The 27,128-nt window shown below is 37.6% G+C and overlaps 1 protein-coding gene across 3 annotated transcripts in view; it reads left to right on the forward strand.

The window, feature by feature from the left end:
* Positions 1 to 11,595: 11,595 nt before the first annotated feature.
* Positions 11,596 to 27,128, forward strand: part of LOC137424930 (GATA-binding factor 2) — a 62,824-nt gene continuing 47,291 nt past the window's right edge. For 2 of the 3 annotated variants that reach the window (XM_068112832.2, XM_068112835.2), the window contains exons 1-2: positions 12,400 to 12,633; positions 13,418 to 13,768. In XM_068112832.2, the coding sequence (XP_067968933.1) occupies positions 13,516 to 13,768 (253 nt within the window). In that variant the 5' untranslated portion in view covers positions 12,400 to 12,633; positions 13,418 to 13,515. Of the gene's footprint in view, positions 11,715 to 12,399; positions 12,634 to 13,417; positions 13,769 to 27,128 lie in introns of those variants that run through there. The other variant, XM_068112834.2, reaches the window with a different exon arrangement.

Genomic DNA, 27,128 nt, shown 5'->3' on the forward strand with positions numbered 1-27,128 from the left:
ATTTATTTATGAGAAAAAACCTATGTGATATTAATCATAACACCATTATCTGTATTAATCTGTAATTCTGTTTCCTCCAAAAGCAAACAATATGCATTAACCTCTTCACTCTCCCCTCTTTCAATGTATAGAGAAGTATCCACTCGATTAGACTTTATAGTTTCCTTTTGAGAACTCAGGTCAATTGCGTAGATTGTATAAAGTTTTTGAAACGCAACCATATCCAAAATAGGATCATTATTACCATTACTTTCACACACCTTTTGGTAGGACTTGTAGGCTTCCGCATAATCATTTTTTTCCCAATCAATTTCCAATCTATCTCGCGGATAAAATGTGCCATCAAGAGAAACCCGAAGTTGTTTCACCTTAGCATTATCACTCAGCGCATTATTCTTATTAGTACCGTCCTCTCCATCTGGTTTTTTAAAAATGAGCCAGAGGTATCGTGGCTTTCCTTGAAGAACACCCAAATTCCAAGTGTAGGTAGTGTGTTCCAGTTTAACGTGTTGACATCTTCTTTTAAGGTATGATACATTTAGCGGTTTCTTTGAGTTAAGTCTTCTATTTAACATCTCTTCCGTTTTAAGATTAGGAGTATATTCACTGATATACCAACACAAATCATTAATAACAAATTTATTGTTGTCTCCAAAAGCATTTTCATCCCCAAAAAGCAACCTATTTACATTATCATTCCTTTGTAGTTGAAATCTAATTTTAAGACCATACAAAACTTTATCATAATCGCAAAATCCAAATATACCTTTAAGAGGTACTGCTACGGTAAAACTATTCACTGCTTTTGTTTCATCATTATACATTGACTTCCTTTGACTATAACCAGGGTCTGCGTTTGTACCCGTTGACATATCAGGAATAAAACCTTCAACAGCTCCCTTACCCATTCTATCACTAAACGAATATAGTGTAAATTTCATCATTTCAGATGTAGCAGAGACATAATCAACCGCTTCAACCTCTTGTGTTCCAATATACAGGCGGACACTGTCAAACATTTTCCAGAAGAAATCATTTACGAGTGTAGCATTAGTATTATTCGCAGCCTTAGTGAATTTAAATTTACACAGCAAGAAACTATCAGCTATATTCAAGTAAGTTTGTTGATTATTTATTTCAAAACTTTTTGTTCCGTTTGAATTCCAGTCTGTTCCTGTTATAGCATTTACCTTAAAATAGTCTTCCTTTTTAGTGGAGTTTGAAATGATAATCGTATCATCCAAATCATAGATACTATCAATCGCTTCCATACTTGTATTTATATAGCATTAAAATTGTTGAAACCCTGACCCAAGTATTTTAATGATTTTTTGTCGTTCTTGTGAAGATAGTTGAGTTTTACCTTTTTTTATTTCTTTGATTGCTTGTAATTTATGAGACTCCTTTTGAGCATCTTTTATACTCTTTATAGCACCCGCAACGGAGCCCACGGCAGAAGCAGTTGAACCAATTAGGTCTTTATGTTTAAGGATGGTTGAACCAATACCCATTAGAGTATCAATTATCCCATCTCCTTTATTTCGAAATTGATGACCTACACCTCGTTGTCTCTTAGGTTTATAGTATCCTCTACCCACATACCTTGTATAGTCTGGTGAAAGGAACATGCCCTCCCCTGTAATTATTTTATATTTTCCCAACTCGTGTTTTCTCACAATAACCATTATTTATTTATTGAAAAACTTCACGTAGGTGAATTCTGATGGATATAATTTCATCATTAAAGGATATCATACGATTATCTTGGTCGGTTATCCTAAAATTTACTCTGTATATGGTTTTTCCTGACACAGGTAAATAGACAAGATTTTTTGGTTCCATATTAAATTTATAACCAATCGGGGTTGAGTATGCACTGAATGAAAATATTGTATTTGTTCTTATTCCATCGTTATAAGCACCATCAATCAAATCACAATGAATTAATACTGAATTTATACCGGAGGATATTTGGATAACATTATCACTGTAAAACGTCCCGTTATTTTCAATCTTTTTTGAAGAGAAACCCAATAGCTCTCTAAACGAATTTTCAATCGTGAAATCAACTTTATAATTATTTTTAAGTTTAATAGTTGATTTTGAAGTGTGTTTTTGAATATCTATTACAATATTTTTTGGTTCATCACCTTTTTCTTTCATAAGGCGAGAGACTTCTGAAGATATTTGAGAAATCTCGTAAGCTCCAGGTGAAACGGTTATAGTTTTATATCCACTTCCTGGATTATAACTAAACTTGTTGTTTTTCTCTGTGATATTAAAAAGGGTATTGTAAGTTTCCATTGACAACAAAGATGCCTCATATGAGGTAAGGGGGTCAAGTTGTAGTGGGTAAGGGAATGAAGCTGTGTAATCGCTCGTTGTGAAATTAAAACTAAGAATTGTGCTTCTCATCTTATTTAATATCTAATAAAATATCTTTGCATTGACATTTATTAATTATTTTCATGTTCATCAACTGATCTAAAATGGCTGAGGATTCATTAAAACAATTGTTGTTTCCAGCCTTCTTACTACCTAACAACAATAATAGCCTATTAACTAATTGTGATGGGTCATTTGGAAGAAAACTAACACCCGAACCAAGCTTACTTAAAGCATCAATAATATGTTTCTCCTTCTCATTCTTCTTACTTTTACCAGCAACAGAAACTCCATAATCAAGTGCATTTAGCAACTCAATATATACCCTATCTTCCTCTCTTTCCATATCAAGTGGTTCCTCAAAATATTTTGAACCGCTGAATCCGGGGTTTGTTAGAAGAAACATTAATCTTGGAGTTAATTTAACATTTGGTTGAGTAGAACTCAAGAACATCAATTCATCATTAAATATCAATACCTTTTCTTCCACAAGATGAAACACTGCTGGTTCTTCTGTTGGAATGAGACCTGCTCTGGTTTTTGAACCCGCCGAATATTCATTGTTTTGAAGAGCTTCCACAACATAATTAGGGGGTTGATTTACCTGCTCAAGTTTCCGAAATAATCCCTCGTCATCATATTCTAATTCACCAAGTTCTTGTTTTGTTATCTGACTAAAATCTTTGAGCATTTGAAGTTTTTTCGGAGTAAATTCTACCGTGGGTACTGAAGGTGAGTGTTGAGTTTTCAAAAGTGGTTTAAAGAATTTCTCTTGTTTTCTTTCAAAGGCTTCTTCACCAGTTAGTTTCTGTCTCCGTTTCTTCTTTATCTCTTCCTGTTGTTTAACAACTTTTGAAACTAATTGTTGATGTTCCTTAAACTTTCTTTCTCTTTCTTCAGTATTCATTTTCTGTATTTATTTATTGAAAAATATCATTTAGTATCTCATCTTGTTTCACAACAATATATTTATATTTTCCAATCGTGTGTTTCATATAATTTTCAAATTCTTTTTTACTACATAACGTAGAGCAATTATCTCTCCAAAAATTATTTACATCTATTGAATTTAACTTAAATAAAATAAAAGTATTGGCATTGTTTCTTATTGAGCGTCGAGGGAGTTGAAAATATGATTGACTAAGATATATACAATTACAAGAAGAATGTCTCCCTCTTGTATAGTAGCTATCCATTACTGTTTGGTTTCTCTCATTAACACAATCATCAAAGATGACGAGGTTCTTTTTTGATTTATCTAAATCTTGAGGTGAAGGTATATCATCCGTATTATCACTGAGAATACAAGTTATGGGTTTCGATTTTGATTTCTGTGTATCACAAAATAATTGTATTATATCTTCAATATTATAATCATTCAGTTTGTTTTGAAGTTTAAATAAACCGATAATGTCTTCCTTTTTAAGACCTGCATTAAAACCCTGTGAGAGTAGTTGATACTCGGGTTGAAAACTTGACTTTGTAAAAATTATTAAATTATCATAATCTAAAAAATTAGGACCAAGGAGCATCTTTAAAAGTAAACAGGTTTTCCCACATCCGCTTGAACCAACTATTAGACATCTCAATGAATTTGGAATGTTTTTATGGTTATTAAATTTTATCTTATTTTCCCAAACGGGTAAAAAATCATTCATTTATATATTTGGAAAACAAGTCATCCAACTTTTTTTGAGCTATTTTAGAAACTCTATATTTTATCCTGAGTTCTGGTTTAATTTCAAAATAATTCATTATTTTATTTACGTAGTATCTTGTATTAACATTTCCATTAAAATTATTTTGAATAATAAATATCATTAAACCCTTATACATTTCCTCAATACAAAGAGTCTCTTTCCTTGTAAGAAATGGTGTATTATCACCATAATGCTTAACATTCATCTCTCTTATTAATCTTGTAAAGTAATTCATTTTTGGTTCTAATTTAAAAGAGTTATATGTTTTTTTATATTTCTTATTATCATTAATTAGAATATAATCACAGAATAAACATTGTTTATATGAATCCTCATCATTAAGCCCCACTCTATCACAAGCCGGACAATTCTCTAATTTATCATATGGAGAGTCTGGAAATTCTAAATATCCTTCAGAACTTATCATATTTATGTGGTAAATTTTTACTTAAACTAAACGCAAGTTTATTCATTAATAAATACAATGTTTCAAAGCACAAAAGACAAATTTCAATCAATCTCTACTTCGGTGGAAGATATAGAAAAATATGTCAAAGATGTTAAATTGAACAAAGATAAATATGGAAATTTTTGGGTAAAACCAGTTATGGAAAATAACATGAGCCCCTCTATTTCATTTAAAGGAAGAGCTCTAACTATACCTGGAAAGACATCCATTAAAGTAAATCTAACAAAAGTTTCTCCTCTACTCCTGGCAATTTATTCAAAGCTTGAAAAAGTGATTGACCACGATACTTTGAAAAAGAATGATAAGACCATTAATAATTCTAGAGGAGACATTTGTATTTTCTTTAATAATCCAAAGGGTGTAGATCTAAGTAAAATGAATGATGTTAATATTTCTGGTGAAATGTCATTTCGTTCTATGATAGTTAGAGATTATTTAAAGATAACTTTTGATATAAAAATTGTAGAGATTGAATCTGTTAATGAAAGAAAGTATATAGATATTGATGGGAATATTTTTCTTGCTAATTAAATATGAGTCAATACAGCAGTGAAGATTTTACTATTTCATTGAACTCGGACGATAGTGATGATAGTATTTCATTGAACTTGGATGATGGTGATGATAGTATTTCATTGAACACAGATGATAGTTATGATACTAATAGTTTGTGCTCAAATGATAGTTATGAGAGTAGCTTTATTGATGACTCTGAGTATGATTCTGAGTATTCATGTGATAGTTATGACTTAGATGATTCTGAGTGAAAAAGTGTTTTAGTTTAAGCACAGTGATATATATAAAACGGAGCTGTAAAGCTCAAAAGTGTTTTATTTTAAGCACAGTGATATATATAAAACACCACGTTTTCTCACGCTATAAATATGGTTTATTGTGATACTTGCGAGAAGGAAGTAAAATATTATAAACAACATATTCTCACCGCAAAACATACATACAACATTTTAAACAAACTTTCCCCTCTTCCACCTGAAACAAAACACTGTTCTACATGTAATAAAAATATCCTCAAGAAAGGCTTCAAAATACATCTTAAAACAAATCTACATTTATCAAATTTTATCACAACTAAAAACTCTGATGGAGCATTCAAAGGACATATTAAAATAAGAGTCTTTAACTTCAAACCTCCTGAACCAGAGTCTATAGTTGATGCTGTAGAAATAGTTAAACCTGCTGTTCAAACGTTGATTGAAAAAACACTAAAGGAAATGAAACCACTTAAATTTTATATGGGAGTAAAATTAGAAATGACAAAGGATGAAGGAGTTATAGATGCACCATACATGAGAACTGAGCCACACTTTATATCTTCATATCAAGATTTTAAAACATCAGGAGTCTATGATGAACTTATTAAACAAGAGCAAGATGTGGATAATTCAATCGTAGGAAGTGGATTCAATATAGGAAAAATTATTTACATAGACATTCATATTCTTAAATCAGATCCTCTAAAAGCTTCTTCTTACATTGATTTACCCAGTGTTATCAAAAATAGAAAAGCAGTTATCAATATCAAAAATAAAGACAATAAATGTTTTCTCTGGTCTATTTTAGCACACTTACATCCTCCACATTTTCATGATGAAAGAGTATCTCATTATAAAAAATATGAGAATACATTAAATACGAAAGATCTAAAGTTTCCGATGACTTTAAATGATATTCCTAAATTTGAAAAGATGAATAATTTATCAGTTAATGTTTATGGTCTAACAGAAACAAACAACATTCAGGTTTTAAAGCTTTCTGACAATTGTAAACAAACTCATATTAATCTTCTATATTTTAATTCAGACGAAAATTCACATTATACATACATCAAAGATATTGCTAAATTAATAAAACCACAAGTCTGTAAGAGAACAAATAAAATATATATTTGTTTGCGTTGTCTTAACTTCTTCAATTCACAAGAAAGATTAGATAAACATTCAAATTATTGTGGCGAACATAAATCAACGGTAATCAATATGCCTAAAGAAGGCTCAAAGATCACATTCAAAGATGAAAATAAAAAGATCAAACATCCATTTGTTATATATGCTGATTTTGAAAGTATTTTAGAAAAAATTGATACTGCTTCTCAAGATCCAAAAGAATCATACACAAATAAATATCAAAAACATACTCCTTGTGGTTTTTGTTATTATATCAAATCATCCGTTGGTGATAAATATAACAAGTTAGAGATGTATAGAGGCTCAAATACCCCAGAGGAGTTTGTGAAACGACTAGAAAAAGACTGTGTTCGATTAACCAAGATAATGAGAGAAACCAATAAACCAATGTCCTTAACAAGTAAAGAAAAAAGGGAATTTATAAAAAACAATGTCTGTCATATTTGTGAGGAGAAAATTGGTAAAGGTCTAAAGGTTAGAGACCATTGTCATCTCACTGGTAAATATAGAGGTCCGGCTCATCAAAGTTGTAATATTAATTATCAACTCCCCTCTTTCATTCCTGTCTTTCTTCATAACAACGCTCATTATGATACACATCTATTTATCAAGGAACTCTCAAAGACTTCTGGAAGTATCTCAGCAATTCCAAACACGGATCAGAAATACATTTCATTCACAAAAACAATTCACACATCTCCTATTACTCATATCAGATTTCTTGATACATTTAAATTCATGGCAAGTCCATTGGTTAACTTGGTTCAAAATCTAAAAGAGTTTCCATGTCTTTCAGAGTATTTTTTAGATAAAGATTTTCTAACACAAAAGGGAATTTACCCCTATGACTATATGGACTCATTTGCGAGATTCAATGAAACACAACTTCCTTCAAAAGAAAATTTCTATAACAAATTAAATAATAGTCATATATCTGATAAAGATTATGTACACGCACAAAATGTTTGGGAAAAATATAACATCAAGAATCTTGGCGAGTATCACGATTTGTATCTCAAAACTGATGTGCTTTTATTGGCCGATGTATTTGAAGCCTTTAGATCTGTTTGTCGCACTGGATATGGATTGGATCCTGCTCACTACTACACAGCACCTGGATTGGCCTGGAGTGCGATGTTGAAAATGACAAAACAAGATTTGGATTTGATAACCGATGTTGATATGCTTTTGATGATTGAAAAGGCAAAAAGAGGTGGAATTTCACAAGTCTGCTCGAGTAGATACGCAAAAGCAAATAACAAATATCTTCCAAATTATGATCCAATGAAAGAGAGTTCTTACTTGATGTACTATGACGCGAACAACCTGTATGGCTGGGCAATGTCTCAGGCTCTTCCTTATGGAAAACTTAGATGGGTAAAGGAAAAAGACTACAAAAACGTTTTACAAGATGTATGTATCTCTACACAAAAAGAATTGGATGAAGAAAAAGTTGGTTATTATTTTGAAATTGATTTAAAATATCCAGAGGAACTCCATAACCTACACAAAGATCTCCCATTTGCTTGTGAGAAAGAAAGTCCAAAGAAAGAATGGTTGAGTGATTATCAACGATCGTTTGATATAGGTGAATCAACAGAAAAATTACTTACTACATTATATAACAAGAAAAATTATGTTCTACACCAAAGAAATTTGCGACAATATTTATCAAAAGGTCTAAGAGTAGAGAAGATCCATAGGGTTCTAAAGTTCAATCAAAGTCATTGGTTAAAGGGGTACATTGATTTTAATACACAAAGAAGAACAGAGTCAAAAACAGATTTTGAGAAAGACTTTTATAAATTGATGAATAATGCGGTCTTTGGTAAGACTATGGAGAATGTGAGGAAAAGACAAAATATCAGACTATCAACATCTTGGGAACAAGCATCAAAATTAATTAATAGACCGAGTTTTACTCGAGCTGAGGTCTTTACTGAGAACTTTTGTGCGATCCATTTGATTAAAGAGAGTATTGAAATGAACAAACCTATTTATATTGGAACAACAATTCTTGATTTATCAAAGTCATTAATGTATGATTACTTTTATAATAACTTGAGGAAGAAATATCAAAATGATGTTAATCTACTTTATATGGATACAGATAGTTTTATTTTGAAAATTAATACCAACGATGTTTATTCAGACATGAAAAGAGACATTAATATCTATGACACGAGTAATTACAGTCCAGAGAGTGAGTTGTTCTCTTCTAAAAATAAAAAGGTGATTGGAAAGTTCAAGGATGAATTAGGAGGAAATGTTATGAGTGAATTTGTGGGATTGAGGTCAAAGGCTTATGCTTATAAATACATTGTGAATAACGTTGAAAAGACTGATAAGAAGTTAAAAGGTGTAAAGAAAAATGTTATTAAAGAAACAATAAACTTTAAGGATTATTATAACTGTTTAACAACAAAGAAAGAAGAGTTTAGAAAGATTAATGGAATAAGAAGTTATAAACATCAATTATATTCAGAAGAGATAAATAAGAAAGCATTGGGGGCTTTTGATGATAAGAGGTTTATTTTAGAAAATGGAATTGATAGTCTCCCTTATGGTTATATAAGTATATAAGTGATAAGATATATATATAAGTGATAAGATATATATAAGTGATAAGATATACATAAGTGATAAGATATATATAAGTGATAAGATATATATAAGTGATAAGTTAAAAAGGGGGGGGGGGGGGGGTTGGGGATTTTAACGGGCTACCGCCGCCTTTTTTACTATTATATAAATGATAGAACCAAGTATCAACCAGACTAAAGAGTGGAGGTGTAATCAACCTTGGTATATAAATGGAAAACATAATGAATGTGAAAAATATCAAATAGGTATAATTGAAAAGGCAACTGGTAAAAAAATTCACAAAACAAATAAGAGAATTAATTTAAATACCGGTGAATTGGGTAAAAAAGATGGAAATATTTTTGAGTGGACGGAAAACTTTGATGGTTGTCAGGAAAATATATACTTTAATTTTAAAATGGTATGTGGCACTGGAGGTGCTCAAACAAGAACATTGAGGGAGGTTTACCATTTTATCTTAGCTCAGTTAAAATATCTTAATAAAGAACCAAACTCAAACATATTTTTTGTTAATATATTAGATGGTGAAGAGAGTGGCAAGAGAATTAAATTATTTCCCACGCATAAACAAATATTTGTAGGGTCGTTGTTTGAGTGGGTTATATTCACCAGATGATATTAAGAGTAAAAGGTTAAAAGGTCCATAAGGTCAGAAGGATCACAGGTGTTTAAGTGGTCTAATGAATAAGGATAGCATGTCAAAAGGTTAGAAGGTTCGTAAAGAACAGGGTGAGAGAAATAGAGGTCTTTAGGGGCAATATGGAAGTGAATGGGTCAAAGATTAATCTGCCAGATGATATGTAGAAGAAGGATGATAGGTCTATAAGAGAAAACAAATATTTGTAGTGTTTGAGTGGTCTAATGAACAACATTAAGGATAGGTACTACAGACAAAAGGTTCATAAAGATGAGGGTGGGAGAAATAGAGGTGTTTATGATTTTTGAAAAAGACAAGGGGGTAAATGACATTAGATAGGGATTTCCCATGTTAAACGGAGGTGTCCCAGAAGCAACATTATTACACTACTTATATATGTATGTATATATATATATATGTATGTATATATGTATGTATATATATATGTATGTATATATATATGTATATATATATATGTATGTATATATATGTATGTATGTATATATATGTATGTATGTATATATATGTATGTATATATATGTATGTATATATATATATATATATATGTATGTATATATATATGTATATATGTATATATATATATGTATATGTATATATATATATGTATATATATATATGTATATATCTGTATGTATATATATATATATATATATGTATGTATATATATATATGTATATGTATATATATATATATATATATATATATATATATATATATATATATATATATATATATATATATATATATATATATATATATGTTATTATCATGATTTTTTTTTTCTTTATTGTCGTATGCAGCCTGTGGCTGTTGCTTGTATCATTGCTCTGCTGGGGATGCAGGAAATTGTAGTTTGTCCAGGGTACCGGTGATAGCTCACCAACTCTTCACGAAGGGCACCGTGAGATCTTTAACATCTACCAATTAAATCCAGCGACGGATTATTTTGAATTATTTGATTTTTAGATTATTTTAATTATTTCGACGAATTATTTGAGATGCCAGTTTGTAGCTGAGTTGGATTTCAAAATGCAGGCTGGGCAGCTTAGAGGCGGCGAGTATGTGTACCAATAGGCAATCCTACCAGCCGCATATATATATGTATGTATGTACTGTTTGTATGTTTGTATATATATTTTTTCTATCATGTATATGATTGTCTGTATGTCGCATTATTTTTATATGCAGAGCATTGAAAAGTTCTTGCAAACCCCCAAAAAATAAATTATCCAATAAATACCAACGCTGTTTTGTTTTAAATATACGTATAAATAGAAACCAATCTATATTTGTATAGTTTGTTGGGGAAAAAACCTTTTCCTTCATAAATCAAACGCACGTATTAAATTATTTGTTTTTATGTGTTGTATGTGTTTGTGTTTTGTGTAACATTGTGAACGCGTTTGTTCGTAAGAATGACCGAATCCCTTCGCTCAGAGCCTTTCTACCGAGAATCACGAATGTAAGGCTGTGTAAACTACACCTAATCTTTTACACCAAACGTGGACCCGACGTCACTGTATCTCCGGGATATATAACGTGTGAAGGTGCAAAGGATTGCGCAGGTGCGCTCCTTCGGAAGGCAATGCCGCAAGCGCTCGTTCGAGAAAATAACACAGGACATCTCGACAAAGGAGGATGCCAACGTCGCATACCTGTGCTCCACCCCTCCCACTACCCCAACCCCAAATAAAAAAGGTCTTCTTCAAAAAGAAAGAAATAGTTTTTCGCCGTTGTGCTCCTCGGCGAAAAGAGCTCCAAGTTGAACAAATCGGTCCACAAGGCGTGACGGGTGTCCTTATCGGAGGCATCATCGCGTTTGATCGGACGCGCTCGCACGACCGTCCTGCAGCCGACGCGGCGCCACCACGGGGACGCAATCTCCGCGATCGGGGAGAACCAGCTGAGCGTGTACACGCGTGTCCGCGCATGGGACTCGCGAACAAGATCCGCGAGCGGGCGAAAGATCGCAGGTACAGATACAGTGAGTGTGCGACGAAGATCGTGGCTGGAGGTCCTTGTTGTCGTCGCCTCGTTCTGTACGAACGTTCCAGGTTCCCACGGAAGGTTTCGTCATTCGGTGTTTATTAAATATCCATCGCCGCCATGTTTTCGTGTGCATTTTAACGTCAACGTGTACAGCTCGGATCATGAGACCGGCCATCGGAGATGCGTCAACTCATAACGATGCAATATTGTATCCGATGCGCGGGAGTGTGAGCGCAATTACACGAACAATTCGGAGTCTATAATATCCAACGTGCTGGGTATGCTGTACGTACTTTGTGTATCTCCCGTGCGTACAAGTACAACAACGAGAGCGCTGCGCGAAGAATGTTTGGAAGATTTCTAGGAGGAAAACCGAGGATCTATAAATTAGTATTTCTCCAGTTAAAACAAGTAAACAAACGAACAACGCGTTCTACAATAACGAGGCAAACGCGTTGACGTCTGTCTCCATCACCGTCATCGAAGGTGGGGGTGATCGGTAGGTGGGGTGAAGTGGGGGAGCATAAGGAGATGGAGAGATTGTGATGCTGGAGCAAGAGACAGCCAGAGGGACAGGTCCAGGGAAGGAGGGAGCGGGGCGCGGTCACGATCCGTCGCCCCGCCGGCGCCAGGCAGGGCTATAGCTGCGCCGTCCGGGCGGCGGGTCGTGGTTGAGCGAGGGGTGGGGGCACAGAGGGCACGGGAGAGAGAGAGAGAGAGGGAGACAGAGACATAGGCCTACAACGTGATAGTGGTGGTCTGCATTTGGAGAAAAGACAACATCGGGACTTGGTGCGACGACATCTTCCAAAGGGGTGCATCCGAGCAGCAGCTTATGGCACAAGGACCAAAGATAATATAACACGACAGTTGATGAGTACAAGGCCGTGGCCTAACATCAAGGTAGAACATCATAAGTTCCTTTTTCACTTAAAAAGTTTGAATTTGCCCGGCTGCGGACGTACTTGGTCACCTCTCGTGTACCTGTGAGTCAGATTACGACGTGAGTGATGTTCGAATGATCCTGAGTGAATGAGGTGCTCAGTAAATGTTTTCATGCTCGGAGTCGCGTCGACCAATATCTGCGTTTTCATACATCGATCATCTAAATAAGGTGTCTTCGGCTCGAACCTCAATCCTCAAATGTGATCAGCAAGTGAAGTCTATCTGTCTGGCTTGATGTAAAACTCGTTATACGATTTTTTTTGATTTTTTTTTTGTATACAAGATCGAGGCTCATGTAAGAGCTAAAATATGATTATGATTAAAAAAAACTAAATTTTTTTTTTTTTTACTAAATATATGATTATAGAACTTATTGTACAATGATCGATTTTTTGATGCACCGATGCAAATATTGGCAATGTTATTGATTACATACAATCGTTAATGCTGTCAAAGGGACAAGATTTTATTGTTTTAATGGCAATACATTGTTGTATATATAAAGGTTAAGGTTAGGGTTAGGGTTGGCTTAACATCCAAAGTACTGTGCTCATTGGAGTGGAGCAATAACACCTCGGGAGCTTAGTCCCAGGCAAGGTGTTTCTCTTCGAGTGTGCTCACCCAGTCAATGGCATCAACATGAAATACCAAAGAAAATGAAAACTATTCTCTGTTTTTGATATAATGTGCATACTTTTGGAAAGTGGGAACTTACGGCCTCACACGATGCACTCTCTTGCAGGTGTGCTCTCTGTTGCAGGTGTGCGTTTGACGTGCCTGTCGGTCTATTGGTCGTGAACGGGCGAGGAGGAGTCAGTTCAAATCTTCGCATCTACTGCCATGGACATCGATGCTGATCAGCCTCGCTGGCTGCCCACTCACCCTGGCCATCTCTGCCTGAGTCCGCTGGACGGAGCGCAGCACCAGCCGGGTATCGGATACCCCGAGCAGGGACACGTCGGCATGGTTCCCGAGGACGCGGATACGTACTTCACGATGGAGAGCACCGGGCTCCCAATGTCATCTTATTACCCTCATGGCCTTGCGAATGCTGGCCTTGTCTCAGCACACCATGGTTATCGCGCTGGCCTTGGTAGGTGTACCTGTGATATGAAATTTTGTGTGTTTTGGGCGGTTTGCAGAGGTTATGCTTTCACTGTGAAAATAATATCTCTAAAAGTTATGGACGCATTTGGACTAAATTTGGTGGACTGGTTTGGTGTGTGACGAGGAAGAATTTATTCGATTTTGGTGAAACTCCGGATCCGGATGCGAGAATATTTTTTTATTTTCTAATTTGTTTTGCAACGATTATTATTTATTTGTTCCTAAGAAAAAGTGCAGTATTTAGAGGCTGGCTCCATATTACCATGGGTTTCAACGGCCGGAAAGATAGACGATGCTGCTCCTAGGAGTATGTGTTCCAAGTCGACTTTTATTACCATTTCTTCTGCAAGTTCATTGTTTCATTTTCCCTTTCCTTATTGCTCTTACCGCTCACGGTGCAGGTACACAGAATATTATAAGAGAGCCAGTCATAAAGTTTTTCTCCATCAATGATGAAATGGTCCCGCACCAGTGAAACTCTACGCAGAAATTGGTTAATCTCCATAAGTAGTTTGAAGCCATTGTCACACACTTACCCAACCTTGAATGAGTTTCCTGATTCCATTGCAAGTGATGTTTTCACTCTGAAACCTTTTGGAAGGAGCAGAGGGGAAGACTTTTTCACTCTCGCTCGTTCGTAATGTATCGGACATTTTGTGGGACATGAGTTTGCACTTTTCTGCAATTATCCAGCGCATCAACTTGAAATCAACATCGAGGCAGCTGCTGCAATGAAGATCAAATTTGATGTGTTCATTTTGAAATGGAGGATTATCTCACGCCTGGTTATCTTTCATCGTGCTGATGTACATTTCAAACGCATATAATAAATAACATCCGAACAACCCGGCTTCCACAAGCGACTAACAGCAGATAAGTCAGCGAGATGGGAAGATGATGTGTAAGCAACTTTAAAGAGCCTTTTCTACAGCAAGTCACAAATTTTTAAAGTCGATTGAGTTCAAAAATTTGTATATATTCAAATTGTATATATTTGTAAAAAAAAAAGTTGTATATATTCAAAAATGCGAACACGCCATCAAACTCCATTCAATGTACAATGTGGGCTAAGTGGGTTCATCAAAAATGTAGTGGTCTGAGAGGGACATTAACCAGTGTGGCAGCTACATTCAAGTGTAAGGTGTGCACAGAGGGAGCTGCAGATGGAGGAAATGTTGAGTTAGATCTTGGAGACGGCGTGAAGCTGGAAGGTGTGAAAACATTTTGCTACCTCGGAGACATGCTGAATGGAGAAGGTGGATCAGACTCGGCAACGGTTGCTAGAGTGAGATGTGCATGGAAGAAGTTTCGGGAACTGAGTGGCGTGCTGACGAGGAGGGGAGTGTCATTGAAGCTGAAGGGAAAGGTGTATGCTGCATGTGTGAGAAGTGTTATGATTTATGGGAGTGAGACATGGGTAATGAACGTAGAGCAGCAACGAAGGCTGGAAAGGGTGGAAATGCGAATGGTTCGGTGGATGTGCGGAGTATCGTTGAGAGAGAGGAAGACAAATGATGAATTGCGAAAGATGATGGGAATAGAGCCTGTGATGGATGCTGTGAAGAGGAACAGGTTGAGATGGTTTGGTCATGTGTTGAGGAAGGATGAAAGTGACTGGTTGAGAAGAGTGATGGAAATGAATGTAGAAGGAAGTAGAGGACGGGGAAGACCGAGAAAGACTTGGCTAAAGGTGGTGGAAGAAGAAATGTGGTCAAGGGGGTTAACAAGGGGAGATGCAGAAAATAGGGAAAAATGGAGAAGATTGTCATGGGGCCCGCAAGGCTAACCCCCGCTCTAGCAGGGAAAATGGCCTTAAAATGCCTGTTGTGTTGTTGTTGTTGATCGAGTTGTGGTTCTTTCAGTGGCCTATTTTGTTGGCAGTTTGAGGGTTTTAGGTTTGAACTGCCTTACAGGTCACAACCTGCTCTATGTTTATAACATCTAGATGATCGGGTTGTGCACAAAGCCATGCCCCGAAACCATCACTTTTTAGGATTATAATTCCAGTAATCATGACCGCACTCACATAATTATGATAATGTTATCATTATTAGTAATTGAAGCATTGATAATTAAGGAAGAGGAATTGTAAGTTAAAGTGGTGGCCAGTGCTGTTTTCATAGACCTCTTTACTATGCGTTCCATCTTTTTCTTAATTTTGTTCTCAGTGATATAAGGAACATGTAGGAGCTTGTGCATATTATATGACACACATGACAAAGACATTAGTCTACCTCGATGTATTTGTACATGAATTACAAGGACATCGTAGACAATGAACAAAGGTATGGTGTATGGGACTTGAAATGGGTTCACTATCTATACTATAAGAGAGCCGTGTGTGTGTGTGTGTGTGTGTGTGTGTGTGTGTGTGTGTGTGTGTGTGTGTGTGTGTGTGTGTGTGTGTGTGTGTGTGTGTGTGTCGCCATTTATCTCAGAAATGACTGAACGGATCTTCGTCAAACTTTCAAAGGTTCATCAGTGGTTGCCGAGAAGTGTTTTAGGCAAAATCATTGAAAAGCTAGAAAGCTTCTGAAAATGCAAAGCCCATCTGCATCCGTTTGTATTCAGACATATTCTTCTTCTTCCGTATGCTCATAAATAATAAAAACAATTTTTAAAAAATACAAAATGAAAATTGAAGATTTTATGCAGCCTTGACCTTTTGATCTAAAAAAAAACAATTGACCTATAGTTTTGATTAGTGAACCAATTCAGTTACCCAATTTATAAATTCTTAAAATTTCAGGTCAATCGGATGAAAATTGATGATTTTACACAACCTTGACCTTTGACCTTTTGATCTAAAAAAACCAATTGGCTTCTAGATTGAGTGGTGAACCAATTCAGTGACCCGATATACAAATGCTTAAATTTTCAGGTCAATCGGATGAAAATTGATTTTATGTGATGCTGACCTTTGACCTTTCGACCGAATTATTAATTTTCCCTTCTCCATATTCTCATAATAATGCTTTGTTAAACATTGGATGATAAAACTCAAAATGGTAAATTTTAATTTCAGGTCAATTGGTTAAAAATTGATGATTTTATGTGATGCTGACATTTCACCTTTGACCTTTAATTTATTATAGTTTAACAAATGAAGTTTAACAATTTGTTTTAACAATAATAAAGTTTAACAATTTGACCCAGGCGAGGCCATTAAAATTATTAATTTTCCCTTCTCCATATTCTCATAATAAAGCTTTGTTAAACATTGGATGATAAAACTCAAATGGTAAATTTAAATTTCAGGTCAATTGGTTGAAAATTGATGATTTTAGGTGATGCTGACCTTTGACCTTTTTCACAGAATTATTAATTTGCCTTCTCCATGTCATCATAATAAAGGTTTGTTAAAAATTTGATGACAAAGCTCAAATGGTAAATTTAAATTTCAGGTCAATTGGATGAAAATTGATTTATATTTGAAAATTGAAAAATTTGAAAATTGATGATTTTATGTGACACTGACCTTTGACCTTTTGACAGAAATATTAATTTGCCTTCTCCATATTATCATAATAGGGTTTGGTGAAAATTTGATGACAATAGCTCAAATGTAAAAAAAAAGAGGTTACGGCGCACACACACACACACACACACACGCACACACACACACACACACACACACACGCACACACACACACACACACACACACACACACACACACGTGATTACAACACCCTGTCTCCTGCTGTGCATGGGGCAGGCAAATAATTTGTTTTTGTTTTTTAATGAAATTTTTTTTGAAAAAAAAAAAGGATTTTTTGGACGACTTTTTTGTCGCACAATATAATATCATAGGTGTAGGGAAGTGTGACCACAGGGACCCCATTACTTAGGGGGGGGGGTGGGGAAGTGTTTTAGGCCCCCACAATAAAATTGACGGCAACGCCAAGTACCTCTGCTAGTACGTTATAAGCTAAGGGTTCAGAATGGAATACCCCAAGTCTTGTCCAATTTGGAGAGGCACAGCACATGCGTATGACCATTTAACGGCCCTTGCTATTATTCCCACCTCCTTGTGCAGTCAGCCAGGGAATGCTTTTGGCCAGTCTTTCACAAACTGGCTGGGCAAGCCTGACATTTGACTGAAAGTGGCAGGTATTTGTAAGTTGTTCAGGGTGCCGGCAATAACTCAACTACACCTTGCGACACTGTGAGATCTTTAAAATCCACCAACAACCAGTGCTGGCAGATAGGTCCTCCGGCTTAACGTTCTTCTTAGGGATAGTGCACATCGATGCCTCACGCTGCATGCAAAACACCAATGTGACAGTTTATAGCTTGGACTGGATTCGAACCCATGCGAGGCCATTCAGGGGTGAGTGTGTATACCACTAGGCTATCCTGCTTAGCCCTTAGATTCTATGAAGTACAATATAATATTATTTTTAACATCAAATCTTCAGATAAAGCTGTTTTTGGGCCAACAACTTAAATTCCGATCTGGCCACTGCACTTTGGAAATGCCACTTATTTAAATTCTGCAACAGCAAATGCATTGGATTGCAAACAGGAAGCCAAAGCAGTCTCCTTTGACCTTATATGCACTCTTCATACCTTACCATGTCAAACATTCTTCTTTTTTTCTCCTGAAAATGTAAACTCTGTTGTTGCACCTCCATTCAGATTTCCAAGCTCTATACAAACCTTAGTTTTTTTTAACCTGTTGTTATTGACTATTGAAGGCCTTGCTTAACTTTTTACAATTGCTTTTGGAGTTTACACGGTCGACAACCAACTTTACACTTTATTTCTTCACTTTATTTTCTCTCTTTTCTTTTTTAAGCTCTTCATTTGTTGAACTTTTTTGTGATTCCATCCTTTATTACTTGAGGTTGTAATTGTGAATACTGAACTAGAGTACCACTCGGTAGAGCACATACCTCCACCAGGCTGAACAGTTTCCATTTTGTATCCCTCTGATAGGTCGGATCTGGATCCGGACCTGAACCTAAATCGAATTGCTTGTTATTGTCACCTACCCAACTCATCCACCATGTTTTGTGATAATCCATGCTACAACTTTTTGAAATATGCTATATAGCGTTTTTGGCCGGATCACTCAATGTTGAAGAATTACTTAAAAAATTATATAATTCTCATATCCAGATCCGTATTCCGATCTTCACCAAAATCGAATCATTTCTTCCTTGTCACACACGCAACCTGTTCACCAAGTTTCATACGAATCCGTCCACAACTTTTTGAGATATCCTGTTGACAGACAGACAGACAGACAGACATACGTGAAAACATAACCTCAGTGGTGGAGGTAATTAAGAGTTATTCCTTATTATGAACTGAGCACAAATCAACAAGAATTTACCTGTAAATGTCACTCTCGATTCATTGAAGAACCTTTCCATGTCAAACTTCCTTTAGACGTTGGTACACTTTTTGTGGCCACTTTTTTTCGAGTTTTTAGCCCTACTTCCACAATATCTGATATGGTTCTTAATTCGCTTGCATCTAATTTTCTTTCCTCAACCATGACATATTTAATTGACGAATGTGGGAAAATTACGCGCCCAGACCAGGAATCGAGCCCAAGTCCTCTGGAAACCCGTACCAGTGCTCTGCCACCTGAGCTATCTGGGCGACCATGACTGAGCATGCAATTTTCCCACATATGGTTGCTACTCTCTTTCCGTCAATGCTTCCGGGGCACTCGCTGCCAACTTCAGATAACTCCGCCTATTTTCACGGTTCTGTTGTGCGATGGAAAAACGACACATGGATTACCGTACCGTACCGAACCGTACTGCACAGTGCCGTACTGTACCATTCTGTGCAATGGAAAAGCGCCATTAGACACCCCTTAAACCCTGCAGACCTGTGGACCCATTAGACCACTTTAGACGCACACCACACAGACATCTAGAGTCTTACTGCAATACAGAGACTATATCTTTTCAGCAAGCAATGCGCAATGTCACCCCACCCAGAGGCTCATGGGTACTCTGATATGTTGAACAGGATTTACATTTTGGGTCACTGAATTGGTTTACCAAAAATCAGAATGATCGATTTAGCCATTATGACATGTCAACGGTTTCCATGATAACAATTCCACCCCATAATAATCAAATGGGACATTTTGTCAATTTTTTTTTTTCCATCGCTCAATGATTTTTCAAGATATCAAATTAAAACTTGCGTACCTTATATGTGAGTAAATCTGGTCAAAATTATTCAAAGGTTAAGGCCATCAAAAACATGCAAAACACCTATTAGGCCACAATTGGAAAAATGTATCAGAAATATATGTTATGCATAACAATAAATTATGTAAAACACTTGATAGGTCAAATAAAAATTGCCAAATTGCTGTTTCCATGGCAACCATTGTTTATTTGGATTTCCCATGTATCGTGCTATGTACAACATATTTCATGTTTGTTTGTTTGTCCGCACATAATATGCCAACGGAGACACAATTTTTACATGTTTTTTTTTCAACCGAGTTCCTCTATAAAGTATGTAGGGTACAATTAGAATGTGAGTATGTCTATAAAATACGTACTGTAAAACCACAAAAACACCACACAAAACAAATCCGGGCGAGGTTCTGCAATCATTGATTGCTCTTTCTAGTTTGTACTCTTAAATCACTTAAAATTCATTTAGAATGTAAGGGGTTCCAACGAGACCACTGCAAACAGCCTTTTCCTGTTTCACTGCTCACTCTTCACTGAGATTTCTGTTTTGTTACACTTTTTGAAACCTTTTCAACACTTGCCACTATCATCAAAGCAATGATGCAGCCAACGAGTGTCTTCTGAATCGACCTGTTTTCGCTCTACAGTCTCACGTCGTATCATTTCTTAAAACTCAGTCTTATTTCTCTGTAGACATGTTGAACTGAAAACTACCTCTTGCTACATATTTTATTAGGGACCATTTATATTTAATTGTATGCAAATATGGCGGAAGTTTTGACCCCTTTTCCCCACATCTCCACCCCCGAACCCTCGACCTCCCTCCATTATTACCAGTTGAGTGGTGGGGTGGATAAAGCCTTGTTACATTCCCATCACTGTTGTGGGTTATATACCCCATGTCTGCTCAGCTGCATAACTTCCACACCCTACAACGGATAATCTTTCCAGGGTTAGTTCTCAGACACAGACACATTCACAATTCGGCTTGATGCTCTGTCAAGAGTATGGACCCAACTACCACCACACCTCCATCACCAGCACCACCATCACCATCACACCTCCCTACCTCCCTTCCCGCATGGTACTTCTGCTAGCCTTCCCTTCCTTACTCCTATTCCATCAAATCTTTTTCGCTACTCCTCACACACTCCCTACCTTCTCCTTTTCTCTCATAACATGCCATATATTCTCTTCATTTTTAATTTAGCTCTCCTCCCCCCACCGTAGTCCATCCGTATGTCATAAATAGATGGCCGTTGAACGAACACTTTCATTCCTCTCTCATCTTTATACCAGGGATATTATAATTAAAAGGAAAAAATACAATTTCTATGAGGATTAGAAAGGAAATTTTTGTTCCGTTGCAACAATGTATGAGTACAGTTTATAGTCATGGCCAAAAAATATTGGCAAATTGGCACTTTTTTCAAATAATGCACCATTTATTCCAGATAATTGTTGAAATTAAAAAATATTTTGGTATCCACATTTGTATTTCTTTGGTTTGCAGTGGAACAAAACAAAAAAAGCTGAAAGAAATTACTAAATCTTAGCTTATTCCACACAGAAATCCTAAAATGGCCCAGACAATATAGTTGGCACCTTTTAGAAGTTGTTAGAAATCATAAGATTTCAAGCAGGTGATTCTCGTTTACTTTGGAATTGAACTCACCTATGGTGAGTTGCAGGTGTCTGCAATATAAAAATCACCCATTCAACCAGTTTGAATGGAGAAAAGGACTCATTCTGCTGTTTTGTGTCACTGTGTGTAGCACAATGAGCATGGAGAAAAGAAAGAAAACCCGAGAATTGTCTGAGGAGAATTCCGAGAATTCTCTACCACCTCTGACATCAACTCATCCTGGGAATTCTTCCAAAGTAAATTGCTCTCTCTCATGCACAGATTTATCCCATCTCGTCTTCAGTTGTCATACCCTTCCTCCCGTCCATGGTACACGGAATCTTGTGGTGAGGCTGTTGCCCAGAAACAACTTGCCTTCGTCTCCTGGAAAGCAAATCCAACGGAAGAAAATCTCATTTCCTTCAACAAAGCCCGAAACAAGTGTGTGTCCACCCTCAGGAGAGCCAGGAAACAATATCTCTCCGTTCTCAAGACCGAACTCTCTTATCTGTCTCCCTCTTCCAAATCCTGGTGGCGTCTGGTCAAATCCGTTTCTGGTGTTTGTTCCCCCTCCATCCCCTCCCTTACCTCAAACGGCTACACAGCTGACTCCGCACGTGAAAAAGCTGAATGCCTCAACTCTGTGTTTGCCTCTAAATCTTGTGTCCCAAACCCATCCCTCTCTGTACCCACCATACCCAGTCGTACCCTGCTGCTCCTGGACTCCGTGTCCTTTCCTCCTGACAAGGTGGAAAAGTTTCTGTCAACCCTTGACTCTGATTCTGCAACTGGACCCGACGGCATCAGCCCACGGGTCCTAAAATCCTGCTCTGCTGCTCTATCTCACCCTCTCTCTGTTCTCTTCACCCTCTCTTTTGCTCAAGGTCAACTGCCATCTGCTTGGAAATCAGCCAACATCACCGCTTTGCACAAAAAAGGTGCAAAAACAGATCCTAGCAACTACAGACCAATCAGCCTTCTCCCAATTATCAGCAAAGTCATGGAATCCGTCATTGCTTCGGATATGAAATCTTTCCTCTTCTCCAATGGCTTGATCTCTGATCATCAATTTGGTTTCAGACCAGGTCACTCTACTCTGGACATGCTGCTTCTGCTGTCTCAACAATGGATGGAGGTCCTCAATGCCAAACAGGAAATTAGAGCTGTCTCCCTCGACATATCACGTGCCTTCGACACGGTCTGGCACCCCGCTCTGCTCACCAAACTCTCCTCCTTTGGTATCCATGGAAATCTCCACGCATGGCTGGCGGACTTCCTCTCTAGTCGTCGTCAACGTGTGGCCCTGAATGGGTTTCTCTCATCTCCTCTTCCTGTTCAGGCTGGAGTTCCCCAAGGCAGTGTTCTGGGCCCCGTGCTTTTTCTGGTCTTCATCAATGATCTCTCTGACTCTCTCGAAAATCCTCTCTATCTCTTTGCTGATGACTCCACTCTCTGCCGCTCCATTCCTCTTCCCTCAGATCGGCAGTCTGCTGCCTCCTCACTCTCTGAAGACCTGGACAAAATCACAGACTGGTCAAACAAGTGGAACATGTCTTTCAATCCTGACAAATCTCACACTCTTACTATGTCTCTCCGAAAAGATCGACTGGACAACCCTCCCATCTACTTTCTCAACAATCCTCTCCAAGAAGTTCTGTCGCTCAAGATTTTGGGTCTCACTATCTGCCATGATCTTTCTTGGGAAAACCACATTTCCAAGCTGGCCTCCAAAGCCAGTCGCCGACTGGGCATCCTCCATCGTGCGAAGTCCTTCCTCGGCACACCTGAGCTCCTCACCACTTACAAGGCTTTCATCCGCAGCTCAATGGAATACTGTTCTCCCCTATGGGCCGGTGCTCCTGCCTCACACCTAGCTCGGCTTCACGCTGTTGAAACCAAAGCTTTCAGAATTATTGGAATCTCCCGCGATGAAGCTATCTCTGAGGGCCTTTCACTCACTCACCACAGGCAGGTAGGTGGTCTTTCTGTCTTCTACCGACTCCTCTCCGGCCTTGCACCCCCAGCTCTCTCTGTGCTCTGTCCCCCAAATATTCCTACAGGTCGCACAAGATCTGCCAGCAACCCTCTGATGGTTAAACTGCCGAAATCTCGGCTCTCTGCTCACCTTCACTCTTTCATTCCTCTTTTCTCCCGCCTCTGGAACAAACTCCCTCACTCCCTTCAATCCCACTCCTCCCTCCAGGTCTTTAAAACAGCTGTTCACCACCATCTCTTATCTTCCCCCATCCAAAACCTTGATCTTTTCTACCCCCGCTAATTCACCCCAGATCCACCTTGTTTGAAATTCCAACTTCTTTCCTGGAAGTCCTGGCAGTGTCCATATGTTTTATACCTCTCCCACCGCCCCCTTCCCATGCCCCCCCCCCAAAGCCCTCGCCCTCTCTCAGATCTCTCGATGTCTCCATGTCTCTCGGTCCCTGCTCTCAAATGTTGTGTTTGTGTCCTTCCCCCTCTCTCCCCATCTTGTCTACCGCTCCCGATGTTATATGTTTTGTGTCGGTTTGTCTTTCTGTGTGATTAATGTTCGCTCTTTCACGAGCCTCGATCTTGTATACAAAAAAAAAAAAAAAAAAAAATCAAACACAAGATTGTAGCCAAACATGGACTGCAAAAGTCATCTGCAAACAGCAAACAGGACTGCAAAAATGGACATCAAGGCTGCAAAAGTTCATCTCCAGAGACCTTGATGTTCCTGTGTCCACCGTACGTAATGTTATCAGGAAGTTTAAGGCCCATGCTCTCCTCCCCCCCCCCCCCCCCCCCCCCACTGTAGTCAAGAGTAGCCAACCTCCCTGGACAGGGCCATAAGAGAAAACTGGAGCCACTGGTTGGCACTGCAGTTGGCACTGTAGCCAACCTCCCTGGGCGTGGCCACAAGAGAAAACTTGATCAAAGATTGCAGCGAAGGATTGCTCGAATGGTGGAGAAAGCACCTCAATCAACTGCCAAACAGATTCAAGCTGAACTTCAGACACAAGGTGTGACACTTTCAACTCACACCATCCGTCACCAACTCAATGAAAGGGGGTGCGCTGGTAGGAGACCCAGAAGGACCCCACTGCTGAGAGAGAAAGAGAGACATGAGAAAGCCTAACTGGAGTTTGCCAAAACACACCTGAACAAGCCAAAATCCTTCTGGGAAAATGTCCTGTGGACAGATGAGAAAAAATTAGAGGTTTTTTTTTAAAGCACCTCATCTCTATGTTTACAGAAAACAAAATGAAGCCTTAAAAGAAAAGATCACCTTCCCTACAGTCAAACATGGAGGAGGTTCAGTGATGTTTTGTGGTTTCTCTGCTACCTCTGGCACTGAGTGCCTTGAATGTGTGCATGGCATCATGAAATCAGGAGATTACCAAGGCATTTTGGAGTGCAATGTTCAACCCAGTATCAGAAAGCTGGGTCTCCATCGAAGGTCATGGGTCTTGCAGCAGGACAATGACCCCAGACACATTTGAAAAAGTACCCAGGAATGGTTCAAGTCCAAACGCTGAACTGTTCTGAAGTGGCCAGCAATGAGTCAAGATCTAAATCCCATTGAACACCTGTGGGGAGATCTGAAAACAGCAGTGGGGAGAATGCACCCTTCAAATCTGGGAGAACTGGAGTAGTTTGCACAAGAAGAGTGGGCCAAACTGCCAGTAGAGAGGTGGAGGAAGCTCATTCATGGCTATAGGAAGCGTTTGACTGCAGTTATTTTGTCCAAAGTCTGTGCTACCAAATATTAAGGTGAAGGTGTCAATAATTTTGTCAATGCCATTTCTTTTTATTTTCTGATTAAAAAGGATATATTAGGTTCTGAATCAAAAACAAAGGTTCTGTAATAACAGTGAAATAAAGAATTGTGGAGACGAAATAATTTTGTCAATTTAAACTTATTTTTAGAGAAAATTGTGAGTTATTTGAAAAAAGTGAAAAGGTGCCAATATTTCTGGCCACGACTGTGTGCCATTCAGTCATTATACGACTCCATACCATCAGTGGTGAACCGGCATCAAGGTGTCCCATACAGCTACTGCTGCACCCTAATGTGAGCGATAAGCACCGCCTGCCACACGGTAACATTATCTCTTGTTACTCCTGTTATCATTACTCACTACATGTAGTCGACCTAGATGCGGTTGGGAGTAACTAATGATAATAATATGATAATAATGATAAGGAGTAACATATACACACACACACATATATATATATATATACAGGGGGCTGCAAAAGTAGGTATACAGTAATGAAAAACAAAACGTGCGCACAAAATGTATTTTATTGATTATACAAGCATATCAATAATAAACATATCAATCCCTCAAATGTTCAAACTGTTTGCCCCTGGCATTCACACACTCCACTAGTCGAGTGTGGACACCCATGCACACTCTGGCACAAAGGTCTTTATCAGCATCAATTTCCTGGCAAGCCTCCCGTATGAACTGAATCATGGCATCAACAGAACGTGGCTTGCGTGCGAAAACCCTGTCTTTTACACATCCCCAGAAAAAGAAGTCCATAGGGGTGAGATCCGGCGAACGTGGTGGCCAGTCAACGGCCTCCCGACGTCCAATCCACCTGCTGGGAAATTCTTTGTCAAGTAGCGCTTGACAAACTCAGGTAACGCCGCTTTCCACACTGTGCACACCGCTCGGCACGCAACAAGGTGTGTGAAAGCGAGGGTTCAATCCTGACGTCCAATCCACCTTGACAAAGTAGTTTGTCATACTGGTAATACTGGTATAATCCTTACTGTATACCTACTTTTGCAGCCCCCTGTATATATATATATATATATATATATATATATATATATATATATATATATATATATATATATATATATATATATATATATATATATATATACATATATACATATATACATATATATATATATACATATATACATATATACATATACAGTATATATATATATATATATATATATATAATATATATATATATATATATATATATATATATATATATATATATATATATATATATATATATATACATATATACATATATATATCTATATTATAATAGCCGTAGATGATTCTGTCTGTCTGTCTGTCTGTCTATCTGTTGGGTGTCTGTCCGGGGTGTGGCTTACTCGGTTTGCAGAGTAGCTCCACCCATAGCTCCACCCATTCTGGGAGTGGCTATAAACAAATATCCACCATTTTATTAACTCGCATAGCTTTGAGTCCTGTTTTGTAGGCCCGTGGTGTCTTGCTCTCCCCCAGTTTTATTTCAAATCAAATTCGATAAATCATTTCATTTTTCACAGTCGCTAACATAGTTTTAGACTCGGTTGAAAAAAAACGGGAAGAAAATCCAATGAAAGTTGCCGTTTATAGAACGAAATGAATTCTCAAAGGCCTGTAACTTCAAGGCCATTGAGTCTCTCTCACGCCTTTATCTCCAATCTAACTCACCATATGATTTCATTTTTATCGATGGTTTTACTTTTAGACTCGGTGTCAGCAATAATTGAGAACAATCCACACACGCGGGAAAATGCAGAGATATATTT

The sequence above is a fragment of the Myxine glutinosa genome, unplaced genomic scaffold (assembly GCF_964187855.1).
Source record: "Myxine glutinosa unplaced genomic scaffold, kmMyxGlut1.1 SCAFFOLD_469, whole genome shotgun sequence".
NCBI classification, from domain to species: domain Eukaryota; kingdom Metazoa; phylum Chordata; class Myxini; order Myxiniformes; family Myxinidae; genus Myxine; species Myxine glutinosa.